Here is a 15,181-nt window from a genome sequence, read left to right on the forward strand (position 1 = left end):
GAAATCACATATTGTAGTTGTTACTATTAGTAACAATATTATTGTCTCCCGAATAACAATACTGATTTCAGTGCACTGTACCTGGGCTAATTTTGCCATGCATACATGAAAACTACAGAAAAAAAACATCTTACCTCCCAAAATTCTAGCCTCTTTACCATTTATAAACCTGTGCTACAGCTGCTCATTGTTTGAAAATCATTTGTATGTGGATGATTTCTTTTATCAGGGGAAACTAACTATCTTACTAGTGGAATAACATGGACCAAAGGAGAAGGCATGTCTGAGATAATTGCTAGTTGCATAACAACAGTTCAGAAAAATGTAAAATATTACTTAGAAGCAAGAAGATTGGGAAATTGCCTGTTTGTAATTCTTTTAAAATTACTGTTATTTCAGGAGGAACCACCCCTGCCCAATGGGAAGACATCACTGGAACAACACCACTCACGTTTGTTAATGAATGTGTTTCCTTCACGACAAATGTGTCTGCCAGGTACCTATAAAACAAAACACAAGTTTTACAGTGTTACTTTCAAGTGCCTGTCCTTTTTTTCACTGTATGAATTTGTTTTACAAGTGTTTCCTTTAAACTATTTCATTTAATGGTGGAAGGAACATAGGTGCTTTGTTTGTGCTGTGAATCTATTGGCCAAGTATTTTGGAAGCTCTGAGCCTCCTAGCCCAGACAGAGGATGTGTGAGAGCTGTAAAGCCCTTACCAACTGAATGAATCTTATGCTTTTGTCATTTCCATCTCAGCCATTACTCCTCTGCAGTTAGTGCCTGCCGTGTTCCCAGAAATTACTTAATGATGTATTCATTTTTCTGAAATAGTAATCTGAGGGACAGTTGAATTTTCAGGTAATTAGAAAAACCTGGTTTCGTTTTGATTACCCCTACTCCTCAGATGCAGAAATATGAAAATTTCCATGGAAATCCCTTATTTGGGTAGCTCATTATGCATCTTAAAAAGATGTTACTTTCAGAATATCCAACAAATGAGAAACCAAGCCGAAAGATCGGTAGGTGTACCAAATTGTGATTATGTAGAATCTCTTCTAGCCATCTGTTCTTGTGATGAGATTGAACTGCTGTCTTTCTGGTAACTGACAAACAGAGTTTTGTTTAAAAAATATATGAGTTTCTGCTCTATTGATGATTTATATCACAGAAATGCACAAAAATCTCAATCTCTGTGACAGAGGATTAAGGCCAAGACCTGGAAAGTTTTAAATTTAGGGCTCATAGTCTCATAAACAATTATAAAAATCTTGGATAACTTTGGAAATGTGACTATTCCATGAATTTCAATGAATTTCCTTCAGTGCAAACATTAGGGGGAGAGTTATTACTTTATATAACTGTATAACTAAGAGTTATTACTATTAGATTAGGTTGTTTAATTAAACCTTTATTCAATGTTAAAATGACTTCATCTCCAGCACTCCATTAGGAGAAATAAAATACTATTTTTCAATACTTTGCCAGTTTAGAGCTGACTTCCAGTGAAGTTGAATGCTTTGCTGGTGTGCATTTCCTGTTTTTCAGTCCCTTTTTCTTTACTAACAATGGCCACTAGAGGGAGACGTTCAAGTGTGTTTTAGCTTTCATCTGCTACCTGCAGTGCTCGTTTAAAGGGAGAAGTTACAGATTAATTTAAGAGCCAAGCGTGGAGACTGGATGCAAAGTCTGAGGGGTCAAAATCTCTAAAACTGTGAAGTCCCCAGCAGGACTGCACGTGAACTATAGCTGGAATGAGGGTGATAGTTTATTGAACTACGGCCCAGTATAAATACTAGTGGTGGATATTTCCTAATCCCCATGATGGCTTTTCAATTGATTACTATTGCAATTAAGTAAGCTGGGTCCCATTTAGAGATTTTAATGAGTTTCACCTCTTCTTTGTTATCTAGCTAAGTGTTCAACAGAGTACTTAACCCAAACATGATTTTAAATGCTGTTAAAGTTAGAAAATGGGATTTTTTCATGTATTTAAAGTCAGAGAATTACCATCTTTGCTGAAGGACAATTTAACTTGAATTTCTTCACTTATACCCTGGTCTAAAAGTGCATCTGTCATTTTAGCCTGGTGCTCTGCTGAGAATCAGCTGATGCCTGCTATTCACAATAACTTATGTTTAATTAAATTGTTAGACGCACAACTATTTTCCCATTCATAAGACTAATTCTATCCAAAATGAGCTTGGGAAACAGATACTTTTGTCTAAAATACATGTGAATTAAACTGCAGACTTTGAGGAATGGATGTTTTCCATTTCCTGAGCTGCTTTTTTTTTTTTTTTTTAAATTTAGTATCTGTTTTGGCTTTTCAGTCCCTGGTGTATGGAAGAAAATCATTTGAGCATATGGTGATTTCTCAGAGGATATAGCCTCTCCGGTTTGAGGCCAGCAGAGTATAATTCTTCCACACACTAGAAGTAAAGTATCAGTATGCACAACCTTTATGTACCAAACATGCTTTCTCTCTTCAAACGTCATCAGCCTCTGTTTTTCAACCAGCCTGTTTGTTAAATGTTCCAAAGATAAGCACAGAATGATACTCACTATTATTCAACCGAAGGATGAGTAAGACCAGAAAAATCACACTTGAAAGGTATGTGTTGTGGGTTATAATACCATGTAATCTACAGTAAGTAATAAGCCCCCTGTAGATTATATCAGCTTCTGCAGCTTCTGAGGTGTCTTCGACCTCTCATGACTTCCTTCTTCATCCTACGGGTGTCAAACTCAGCCATACTTTCCGCCCACATGAAGAATTTTATGTAAATGAAATGTCATCAGCTCCAGAGAGAAACTAAATGAAATGATATCTGAGAAAGAAGGCAATACATGTTACTCATTGCAAAATGTTTGGTACATTTCTGCTCGTATGTTTTGGGACTAGAAAATGGAAGTATTAGAATTATAGATTATAAAGCTTATTTTAAGTGAAAGTTGTTATCTTTACAAAAGAACAATTCAGTTGTCTTTAAAAGGGTATAGGGAAATCCTATAATTTTTTTATTACTGGGCAATGCCATCCTGGCCTGAATGGCCCAAAGAAAGGATAAAGTTCCTGTAGCTTACAGTGAGGAGGAGGGGAGCTGCTCTGGAGGCTGAAGTTCCAGACATGAATTGCACATCCATGGTGTATGTCTTTGATAACTTTGTACATTTGTAAGTTTGTACTGAGGTTGTTTGTTGCGATTCACATGTAGTAGCAGTAGGAAGTACTCACCCTATGGAGATGCAGTTATTTATTCTAGTAGCATTTGCCTGTTGCTTTGAATCCCTTCACATATGACTTGTGGTGCAGAGTCACAGACTGGGGGCCATCAGCGTGGAAGATACAATGTATATTCTAGAAAGAAATCATCATTAAATTGAATGCTAGAAGCCCTGATACAAAGTGAGTCAGTGGTGATCACAGCCTCTATGAAGCAAGGGTGTAGTAGCAATCAGATTCGGGTATACCTGCTTTGCGTGTCTTCAAAATATAATTGTGCTTAAGTATAGAAATAAGTGTATATATCCCCGTTCTTCAGTATGCCCCCCCAAAACTGCACAAAATCAAAGTTAAGTCTCTGACAGAATTCACATAAGAAGCATTTCTGATTTTGAATCAGTAGGACATTTCAGGCTACCTAGTAGGAAAAAAGCAAATGTTTTAGGCAAAACATGTTAACATTTCAGCTGTGAGAGGTGGAGGTTCTAGAACAGACTGAAGCATTAGCTACTCATGCCAAAACTACTTCAGTCTCCTGCTCCTCATCATTAAAAATTCAGGAAACTTTCACCACATCCCTACTGGGCAAAAAAAATCATACGCAAATCAGTAACACCCAGGTGCAGCATACTGACAGATCCAGTGCTTAACAGGAAATTATACAATGTCTAGGAAAATATAAGGGGGCTAAAAATAAAAGGCTGCAATTGCTTACTCTGTAGTTTAATGATGCAGTTATAGCCTGGAAGAGACATGACAGGATTGGCATTTGACTAGTTAGATGTAAGCAATTTTACTAAGATTTTTTATGAGACATGAGTCTCTTGTGCATCATCAGATGTTTAGCAGCAACCAGCTGCCAAAAAGATAGTGTATTTATTTCTCTGGATGAAAGACACCTATTGAAACTTACATTTAAGGGGATATCTGAACTGTGCTTGGAGTACACCCTTCCCTACTTACTTTCTGCTTAGAATTCAAGGAATGACCAGATAAGTAAGTAAAGACAACTTCAGAGATATTTTGGATGTCTCTAGACCGGATGATCTGATCAATCACCATTTCAAACGTATCACTAGAAACTGTTGAAAGTGATGGAAAGCAGAGACCACCAAGCTTAGTCTAGAAAATATTCAGTTCTTGGTAAAAGAAAAAAAGCCAAAAGGTTGATCACATATTCTTACTGTAAAGAATAAATTCCAATGAAAACAAAGTTGAGGCCATAGCCTACTTTTGAATAAAGGAACAGAAATATTTATTGGATACTGTGATAAATCCCCAGATCTCAGTAAGCCATCTATAATTGTTTAACTATTATAAACATATTTTTAAATGTAAGATATTTTATAAACATAAGAATACAAGCAGGTTCATGCATTTAAATCTTCAGAGTGTTTAAAAGCCAGTCATGTAACTGGAAGCAAATAAGCTTCCAAGTGAGTGAGATCATACCAGAAACACAAACAACGGCCTGGCATTTGTGCAGCAGGAGATCCTATGAAAAGTCTGCATCTGGTATTTTGGAGCATAAGTTCTGGTACAAAAGCTTTTGCTGTTGAATTTGCTTCATGCTCCTAAAGCAGAGGAGGGCTTCTGCCAGCACTCCTAAGCTATTCTTCCCAAATGGTAGCTATTTTTCTTTTCTTCAATTGGTCTGGTTGCCAGCTAATGCCACAACGGTGGAAACTATGTAATTATGTTGTTTAAATCTTTGCATTGATTATCCAACTTTTCATTTTAACTTACAGATTTTGGTTGATAGACTGTCGACAGACACAAGAATCTGTTACTTTTGCTTCCCAAGTGTACAGAGAGATTATCTGTGTCCCCTACATGGCCAAATTTGTGGTGTTTGCCAAATCACATGATCCCATTGAAGCACGGTTAAGATGTTTTTGCATGACAGACGACAAGGTGGATAAAACTCTAGAACAACAAGAAAATTTTGCTGAAGTGGCCAGAAGCAGAGATGTAGAGGTACTGTACAAGAATCTTAAACACTTTTCTCCATTTTCTAATGTCTGCTTTTAAGCTGCTGTTTTCTGCCTACTGCCTGCTACAAGGAGTGAAAAGTAAAAGGGCCAACAAATGCAGTATCACGCATCATGGTAAGATGCAAGCTTTGCCTTTAGGCAGATGCAAGTTAACAGGAACTGCCAGATATGAGTGACCAAATCCTATTTGCAGTGGGCCATTACTGACCTGATAGTCCACAGGGCTAGCTGGAAGGTTATCTATATTCAGTTGTCTACATTTGGGTCTTTTGGTCATCTGGCTAGCTGATGTTAGAAAGGGAGTCTCTTTGGAAAAACTGCATCTTTTGCTTTCTCCATAGCATCTCCATAGCATCACTGGCATTTTAAGGGGACATCCAGTGTGTTCTCAGGGAAGTCCTCAGCAAATAAAAAAAAGAGTTAACTGGAACATTAAACTGGATGCAAGGGGAGAGTAAATACAGGAGTGAGCTGGTTCAGTCTGAGCTCTCTGTTATAGACTTAAGACTTACTTAGAAGATCTATAGGACAAAACTGCACTGAAAAAAATTTGGTTTCCCAAGTTGCCTTTTTATGGTGGACCTGTTAAACAGTTACACTTAGAAGCTGGACTGATTTTATGCTAGGAAATTGCGTAGTAAAATGAAGTCAGGCATTACCATTTAGTCCAGCAGTTTCTTATTCTTTGTCCTGCTTTTCTCTGGTGTCAGGGCCAGTATTTCTTTAATTCAAAGATTGAAAATTAGAGCAGCATCTTCCAGCTAACTATTATGAAATCTACTTTTACGTGGGGAAGCAACACCAACATTTTGAGATTGCTAGTTCTACAAGAAGGAGGAGAGGCATTTTGTATGGCTTTTATTTTAAACAAACAAACAAAAAACAAAACACTATAGCTTGTAAGAATTGTGCGTAGCTGTAGAGCTTGGTTAGGGTTTTAGGTGCACAGGACCCAAGACTGAAGTAAATCACTTTAAAAGTGAGCTGATAGGTATAGCTGATAGGTATTTTAAATGGACTTTTTGCCTCAGGTAGCTCAAAACTAAGGTCTATGGATGTGGGCTAGTCCTGAGTTTAGTCCAAGTACATTGAGGTATTTTTCTCTGATGGTCAGCATTGATTACATAAATTTTAATTAGCTCTGTAACAAACTGTTGGGAGATAACTTGAATTTCTTAGTTATTCCAGTAACTTCCTCTTAGAGGAATATCTACATAAAGGTGAGTTTTGGAGTGGTGTGCTTTCCTGAACAGTTACGTTTCCTGAGCCTGATACTACCTGGGTGTTGTAAGGGGCGAAAATCAAAGACATAAAGGATAGGAATTTTCAACTTCTGATAACTCCATAAAAGCATATTACTAACCAAAATGGCAGTCAGCAGTAGTCGTATTTTATCAGCATATTTGCTACAAAGAGGTTATGCTGCTTTACAAAAAAAGTCATGTCTGTTGCAGAACAGGCAAAGGTTTTTCTGTATGGGACCCAACAAACTGCCTGCCTCTGTATCTGTCAGCTTCCTCAGAAGAAGTGACAAATTGGAAATGCATTAAGTACATTAATGGCATATTCTTCTTCTCAGTAGTATGGTCTTTGTATGGTGTTTTTTTTCCACGACTGAACCCCACCTTTAAAAATATTTGTTCTCACTGTTCCTGGACCTCTGACAGGCATTTGTTCTGCAGAGCACCTAGGTAAAATATGGCTCATAAAACTGAATGGCAAGGCTGAATTTCTGGTAACTAATGACAAGATATTAATGTACTGGTGATTTGAAGGGAACGGCTCCAAAATTGGTAAGAGGAGATTTAAACATGTGGAGTGGCCACACAAATAGCAATCCAAAGATGTAAGCAGTATCATTATATGGGCATTTTGTTTGCTTCAAGCCCGACTTTCAAAAGCTCTAGACCTTCCCAAATCCAGTCAAAGTGAAAAGAATCTGCTAACATATTGTCCTGGTTTCAGTTAGAACAGGGTTTATTTTCTTCCTAGTGGCTGGTAGAAGGCTGTGTTTTGGCTTAGGATGAGAAGAGTGCTGATAACACCCCGATGTTTTAATTGTTGCAGAGCAGTGCTTACACCAAGCCAAGGACATCTCAGCTTCTTGCTCTGTCCTGCCAACAGGCAGGCTGGGGGTGCAGCAAGAGCTGGGAGGGGACAGACCCAGGACAGGTGACCCAAACTAGCCAAAGGGGTATTTCGTGCCATCTGGGGTCATGCTAAACAATATATAGGGGTGGATAGCCAGGGGAGGGAGCCGGACTGCTCGGGGTTAGGCTGGGCATCGGTCAGCGGGTGGTGAGCAACTGCATTGTGCATCACTTGTTTGTACACATTATTAGTAGTAGTACTATTATCATCATTGTATTATTATTATTTTCCTGTCTTATTAAACTGTCTTTATCTCAACTCACGGGCTTCACTTTCCATTTCTCTCCCCGTCCCAGAGAGGGAGGGGGAGGGTGAGCGAATGGCTGTGTGGTGTTTAGCTGCCGGCCGGGTTAAACCACGACACATATACTGTCTTTGCCTGCTGCAACAGGCTGTTGTAAGTTGATTAAACTCATAGGTAGTTTAATTTAGAAAGTTTTTGCATTGTTTAGGAATGTCCTGTGCAACTTAATGATATTTACAAACACGCTTATTATCCTACCATTCAAATCTAGGCTTTCTGCTTTGAATGCTGATGAAAATGTTTTTTTTGGCTATTGTGATGAGCCCAGGTTAGTAAAGTATGCTAAAATTTAATCCAATTAAAAATAAAAATATATTTAAAATGATAATTTGCACAGATTCACAACACCAAATGCTCATTCTGTCATTTATAGTGTCACGGTATTGTTACCGAATTAACAATATATTCCAGTTAGAATTTAATAGTCTGAAATGTTTCCACAGATTTTAGGTGACTGTTTATAACAAACCTTGCAAATGTTGACAAGTCAAGTCCTAGAAATGTAAGAAATCGATCTAAACTACTGTAGATTTATGCTGAAGAATCCTAATCCCATGACTGTGATTAATTGTTGCTTTGTTTCTTTTTAATCTCCAACAGGTATTAGAAGGAAAACCCATCTATGTTGACTGTTTTGGCAATTTGGTGCCACTAACAAAGAGTGGGCAACATCATATATTCAGTTTTTTTGCCTTCAAAGAAAACAGACTTCCCCTGTTCGTTAAGGTAATATCAATATGTGAGCTATGGATAATAATTTTATTTTTGTCTAATTATGAGTTTGTGATAAAGTTAGCAGACTGAATGGTCCAATATTTTTTCTTTTATCGTCATGGATTAAACATTGACTTGGGTAGTTAAAACCTACCAAATCTATGGAAATAGCTATCTGAACTTTATTAAAAATTTGCTCTAAATACAATTACCTGTCTCTACACAATACACCCTACATTTGTCAATATGGATAGGGCTGTAAACACAGATGTAAGTATTCTTCAACTAACCATACACTTCAGTAGCTATGCAGAACTTGCTTGGGAGCTCAGTAAGAAAAGTATGGGTCCTTTTTAGATATTTTGATTTGTAGCTAAGGTTACGATGACTTTCTGCATTATAGTTTATTTGTTTGTAGTGTTCTGGAAAATTCTCGTTTCTGGATGAAGTTAATTTATCCTTAGTCAAAAGGTAACAAGGAAAGGTTGGACCTGGTGCTTAGGGACATGGTTTAGCGGGTGACGGTGGTAGGGGGATGGTTGGACCAGATGATCTTGAAGGTCTTTTCCAACCCTGAGTCTGTGACTAAGGTTAACTTAAAACATAGTTTTACTGTATTTTTTGAAAACAAAGGAAAAATGAAGTAATTAATTTTTATAAAGTCCAACTGTAACCTAGTTTTATCCCCATAGCATGTATTATGCTAATATTCTGTTGTAAAATCTTTTATGTGAGTAGAAAAGTCTGTTAAACAAAAGCCAAAACAAAAAACACATTCAGCAAAAATGAACTAATGCGTTGTCCCTAGCTTTGGAACCAGCAATGTAAACACCATGGGCCACAGAGCTCAGTTGCTTCTTTCATGAGATGTGTAGGGAGCAGATATGAAGAAGTGTGGTCTGTGCTAGCAGCAGAGGGGGCTGCCGCCTCTGAACCACCACCACCTTCTTTTCTGGATGGAGAGACTCAGAGGCGCTCTGCAAAGCTTTTCCAACAAACTGTGTTTCCTTCTGCTGGCTCATCCTGCCTACAGCAGAGCCATTATATAAAACAGTGTTAGAGAATTACTTTATGAATTAAAACTTCCAAGTGAAGAAAATCAACCCACTCATTTCATTAAATTTGCTCTGTGTTTCTAGACAACTTTTAAACTCTCTTTCTCCTCCTCAGAGATACTTTTAAAGCTTTTTTTTAATTTAGAACTCTATTTATGCCAGCGCCTATCTTTGGCTTTGCATATTTTTCTCCATGATGGGTTTTCCAAAATGTGTTCAAAAACATGGGGCTTTGCATCTACTATTTTCAGTCTGATAACATTAATGGCCATGTATCCAGTTGTATCATCTTTATCTGTTCAGAAGATGAAGAATGAGGTAATGCTTTGTATTCGACATTATGTTTAATCCTCCTGACATTACAAACAAAAGCTAGAACTGCATCACCATTATCTTAAGATCTAAGTGCTTAGGCTTGTTTCTGCTGCCAGCTGTGAAACAGTTTTTTCTGAATCATTGCAAAATGTTAGAGCATAACATGCTGTAGTATCATTTGCAGATTGTCACAGTCACACCTAGAAACACATTCCAGCAAATGTCTTCAGTGTAAGAACAGGATTTATCGATACATTTGAGAGAACATTTTGCAAAAGCAGAAATTAAGTGTAAGCTTTCACTATTTTCAGCCTCTCAGCCAAAAGAGTAGCTGAATGAACAAACAATATTTACTACTACAATTTTGAGCAAAACATTATTGCTAATATCAGCATAAATATGCATGCTTGCCATATGGTTTATTTTATAACCTATTAGAAAATTAGTCTTTGTTATTACTACAAAGTCTGGGGATTGTTTCAGTGAAAGACAGGTATTGTAAGTTATCACAGAAACCTTACCATACCAGAATGTGTCTGTTCTTTTAAGATTATTACAGCATTACCACTGACTTCTGTAAATAAGTTTCTAATGCCTAGGCCTGTATGTAGTTGTGTTTTCTCTTGCTTTAACACACAAATACATCCATATATACATTTACAAACAAGTGGAAAAATAACAAAAAAAAAAACACATTATTTGTGCCTACATTATTTTTTCTCCCACATCTAGCCTCTTTTCTACTGAATTACTTTGAGTGATACAAGTATTTTAAATGGGAATATAGCAAAATAACAGATGTTATGTCTATATGCTTCCTCCACCAGGTGCGAGATACCACTCAAGAACCCTGTGGACGGTTATCATTCATGAAGGAGCCCAAATCTACAAGAGGTCTTGTTCATCAAGCCATATGTAATTTAAACATCACTTTACCTGTTTACACAAAGGTACTGTGAAATGATACTAATCTATCCTAATCAGCATTGTAACAACCAAGAAATGAGTAAGAGGAAAAAATGTAGTCAAAGGTTTATAGTCAGGTATTTTAAAGAGTCATTTTTTCCTGTGTGTGGTAAGTTGGACTTTTTACTGTCCTTGTCAGTTTAGGAACTCTATGCATTTTAGTAATGCATTAGGCTGTTTGAACAAAATGTTACCTGTGTTTTTGATTTTTTCTTCAGTGTTTTCAGCATGTAATATAGTTTTATTGTAGCATTTTTTGTATAATTTATAAATAAGATGTCTCAAACTATTTTCAATTTAAACGAGTAACTTTTAAAACTATTTTAAATATTTATTCATGCCAACTTATAGGTGCAAAAGCATGCATAAATGACAAGTTTTAGGAAAAATAAGGATCATGAAGTCTAACATCCAGAAGCAATGTTTCTGTCTGTAATTTGCTTGATGGTGTAGCATTTTGTGTTTTGCACTGGCAGTACAGTTCTGCCACCTTTCACACAAGAAATCAATTGCAGAAACATACTGCATAGTCTTCTGTTAAGTGTTGTATGAAATTATTTTTTTACACTCTTTTCTTCTAAAAACTGTGTATTTTGCCTGCTCTGTTTTCCCCTTCTTGCATGGCAATTTGGAACTGAAAGGAATCAGAATCAGATCAAGAACAAGAAGAAGAGGTAATGTTGCTAATAATAGCATGTTATTGTTTATGCATACTGCTAAAATACAACTAATATATACAACTTGAAAGATTAAATCTGTAGTGATTTAAAAGGATCTTCCATAGGAACACTTCTGGAATTTAATGAGTTTAACTTTCCCGTAGATAAAGTTTTATTGATTCAGCTCCACTGATTTTAGAGATGTATAATAGTACATTTTCTTTTCAAAGTAGTTTATAAACATTTTAAAAATTACTCTGTCTAGAGTAGGTCATGCAAGTGGATTTATTTAATTTATATTCTCCTCAGCACACAACAAAATGGGAAGTGGTGTTGATTTTCTGATTCTGAAAATTATCCCACATCCTAAAAATAACGTAGGGGTGCAAATGTTATTAGCTGTGGATCTGGAACATTTTTGTTTAACCTGATATCTATCTATTGTCAGAAGCTAATTCCCATTATATGTGTTAAACAGCAACATTATCAGGTGGTCAATCAATTTCATCATGAAAGCACAAAACTAATTATTTTAGCCTCTGTAGTGCTGCTTACGCATTTCCAGTGAAGTCCCAAAAAGTTGTTTTTAACAAATCTGTACTCTGCAAAAACCAGGTAGAAGATACTGGAAAATTATTTTTCCAAACATTTATGAATTCTGATACTTTCATGTAAGATGCTAAACCACAAAAAGACAAGGTTATTGGTGGCTAAAGATATCTTGGCATTTTTAAAGCAAATTAAAAATTCATTATGTTAATAACAATATTTAGTGTGCTGATATAATTCCAGATTGATTTGGAGGGACGTAAAATAAGGGAAATTAAATTACGCTAAGTGTGACGTTTAATAACATTAAAGCCTAAGTGATTACAAGGAGTATATAACCATGTAAGTCTTGCCGATGATTTACTTACATTCATTTTTCATGTCTGGAAAAGCAAGAATTAGCAAGATCTTACCTGAGACAATAAATAGCTTTTATTTTGGTAAAGAATACTTTCGAACAAAAGTGGGCTTTTTCAATACTCACTAAAGAATATCTGGCAGGCTTTCACTTACCTTGTATGTTGTATTTATTGACAGTACTGCATAACTGATTTTCATTCCTCTCAGTCATCCTATTACCACAAGTTTGGCAGAGAACATTAAGTGTGTACTGCTACTTCTAACTTTGTCTGCGTACTGTTGCACATCCATGTTTACCCATCAAAAGTCTTTTCCTTACGTGGACAAATGATCATGCTAGCAGAACTGAAAAAAGAGTCAAACTACAGGGCAACTTGAAAAGTTTGCTCCTTGAATTTTCAATCTTGCATTGATTTTTTTTTTTCACGTTTTTCTCAGCAAAGACTATGTTTTCTTTTGAAAGAAAACAAATTATATTGCCCTTTTAATCTATATGCTCTGAAAAAAATAAATCAATCAAAAAGATGGCTTCTGAGGGCTATCACTGCTTCAATTCAGAGCTATCAGTTGGTAATATTAGCATCAAATCCTAGGCAGTAGTAAGTCTGCTGTCCTTTTCGCACCTGCTTTTTATCATCACAAAAGTAGAGAAAAATGCAAACTGTGATATCAGAATGAATATACACAAGGAAATTGTGTTTAAAGCATGATAGGTGCCATCCAGCTGGGGCATATGCTTTCAGATTACCTTATTGGACTTCTCCCTTTAATGAAAAGAAATGAATTAGGAACAACACGACAACATACCCAATATAAAGCAAAAGTTTGGGCCTTCTAAGCTGCTAGTCCCATTGATATAAAATACGTTGCAAGATTATTCACATACTAGACTATAGGAAAGTAGACATTTTTCTGTTATTAAAAACACTAAATATGTTAAATTATACATACCGTTATCATAAATACATTCTTGGTTCTGTTTAAGCCAGTGTGTGTTTCTTGATATACTTAGTGGATGTGACTCAAGCAGTATTACTAGTGAATGAGTAAATATTTATTGTATTGCAACTTTTAAATTTTCCTCTTTTTTCTTTTCCAGGTTGATATGACTTCAGAAAAAAGTAAGACTTTTTTTTTTTTTTTAACACTGTAATGCAGTTTGTGTGAAAGATTGTTAAAAATAAAGATAAGCATGAAAGAGAGCTAAGCTTTAACAGCTATTGCTAATAACATCAATACTTTAAAAATGTAATAGAAAACAAAGTAATATCAAAAGTTATCCAATTAAATACGTTTTAATATATAAATTAACAAGTAATACAATTTAAAACAGTTTTTCTAAGCATTTACTTTCCTTTGACATCCCTAGTGATCCCGCTATTGCTATTTTGCTTGTATGAATGCTCATCCCTCCATTTTTGTCCATTTGTTGATACACATTGTTGCCATTTGAGATAAATGACAGTATCATTTTTAACAAAAACATGATTAATATCCTAATATATTTCATTAAACTCATGAAATATAAGCATGCAAAAAAGTGATACTGTCCAAAGTAATCAAACTGTTTAACCCTCCCCTCCCGCCCTTTACTGTGGTGAAATATGACTGGAAATGTAACTCTAAGCTTGGTGTACCATATAAACCCTCCATATATACAGAATCAGTCCATTATTAGAATCTGAGGGTGAGTGGTTCATAGTGCCAAAGATCTCCTTTAATGAAGATGTAAATCAAACAATATATATTTATATTAAGTACGTCTCTAATAAGAAATAACTGCATTTGAAAACAGCTCTTAAATCTATTTAGGAAAAGAATGACTTTGTTTACAGCTTAAAGTGCAATTTCTTGCCTTTATCCTACCTTGTATTTTGCTGTCTATTCCTGATATACTATGTACATGTTATAACTGGAAAGACAACAGCACCAAAGTCCTGAAGATCAAATGGATGGCCATTCCCCTATAATCTCCTTTTGTTTAAATTAGAAATGCTTCATCTAGAAAACAAAAGACATTAGTGTGACAAAACAGCCAGTAACCTGCTGGAAAGTAGCATTCATCATGATAAACAACATTACCAATATCCAATTTCTGCTCTAATTCATTATTATTTATGCCAGGAGGACCAATTTCATCAAGGTGGAAAAGACACACTGAAGTACAGTCAGCAGAATAGAATGTCAGTTACCCCATGGATATTTTTACAAAGAAATGCAGATAATTTTGTATTGCCTAGCTTCCCCTTATTTGCATTAGTACTTTGACTTTTAGACCAGAGTGCAGAAATATACCAAGTTTTACGTGATATGCTACCTCTAAAAGAAAAATGTACAATTCCCTACAATTTCTAAGTTACGAGCAGAAAACAATGCTAACTTAATTCCTCCAGCGTTTAACTCTGTTCAAAATACATTTGCTAGTAGTGTTTCCTGAAATTAAATATTGCCAGTAGGCAGTAATGGCATAGCATCCAATATACCATATATATATATACACACCAATATACCACATATATATATGTTTGCTGATTGTACAGATTGGACAAATATTTCACCACAGTACGTTTCACAATAACTTCATGTATCTTTAATTTATATGATTAATTTTAAAGCTCTTGTTTTTTAACTGAGGTTACATTCACAGAAGCATTTGCAACACCTTTGCTTTGCATGGAAATAACTTGCCTTACATAAGTTGTATGTATGTGTCTAGTGTGATTGTCTGATTTTTGGTTGCCATACATTACATTTTTTTAAACTTTGAAATCACTTCTAAGTTGATTCACAGTTTTTTCTTATTATCTCTCCTTTTCTTCTGTCTTCTCTTTCCTCAGTCAATTCATTAGTTGTCAATGAGGATGTTCCAAGGAAAGGACCATGCCT

General features: G+C 35.7%; 1 protein-coding gene across 34 annotated transcripts in view; it reads left to right on the plus strand.

Moving 5' to 3' along the window:
- ANK2 (ankyrin 2) overlaps positions 1-15,181 on the plus strand; it is a 339,161-nt gene that overhangs the window by 298,772 nt on the left and 25,208 nt on the right. For all 34 annotated transcript variants that reach the window (XM_084518971.1, XM_084518993.1, XM_084518982.1 and 31 more), the window contains 6 exons: positions 400-496; positions 4,977-5,205; positions 8,278-8,403; positions 10,589-10,711; positions 11,369-11,401; positions 13,395-13,416. In XM_084518971.1, coding sequence (XP_084375097.1) covers positions 400-496; positions 4,977-5,205; positions 8,278-8,403; positions 10,589-10,711; positions 11,369-11,401; positions 13,395-13,416 — 630 coding nt within the window. The remainder of the gene's footprint in view (positions 1-399; positions 497-4,976; positions 5,206-8,277; positions 8,404-10,588; positions 10,712-11,368; positions 11,402-13,394; positions 13,417-15,181) is intronic.

Source organism: Aythya ferina (genome assembly GCF_964211825.1).
Source record: "Aythya ferina genome assembly, chromosome: 4".
NCBI lineage: Eukaryota > Metazoa > Chordata > Aves > Anseriformes > Anatidae > Aythya > Aythya ferina.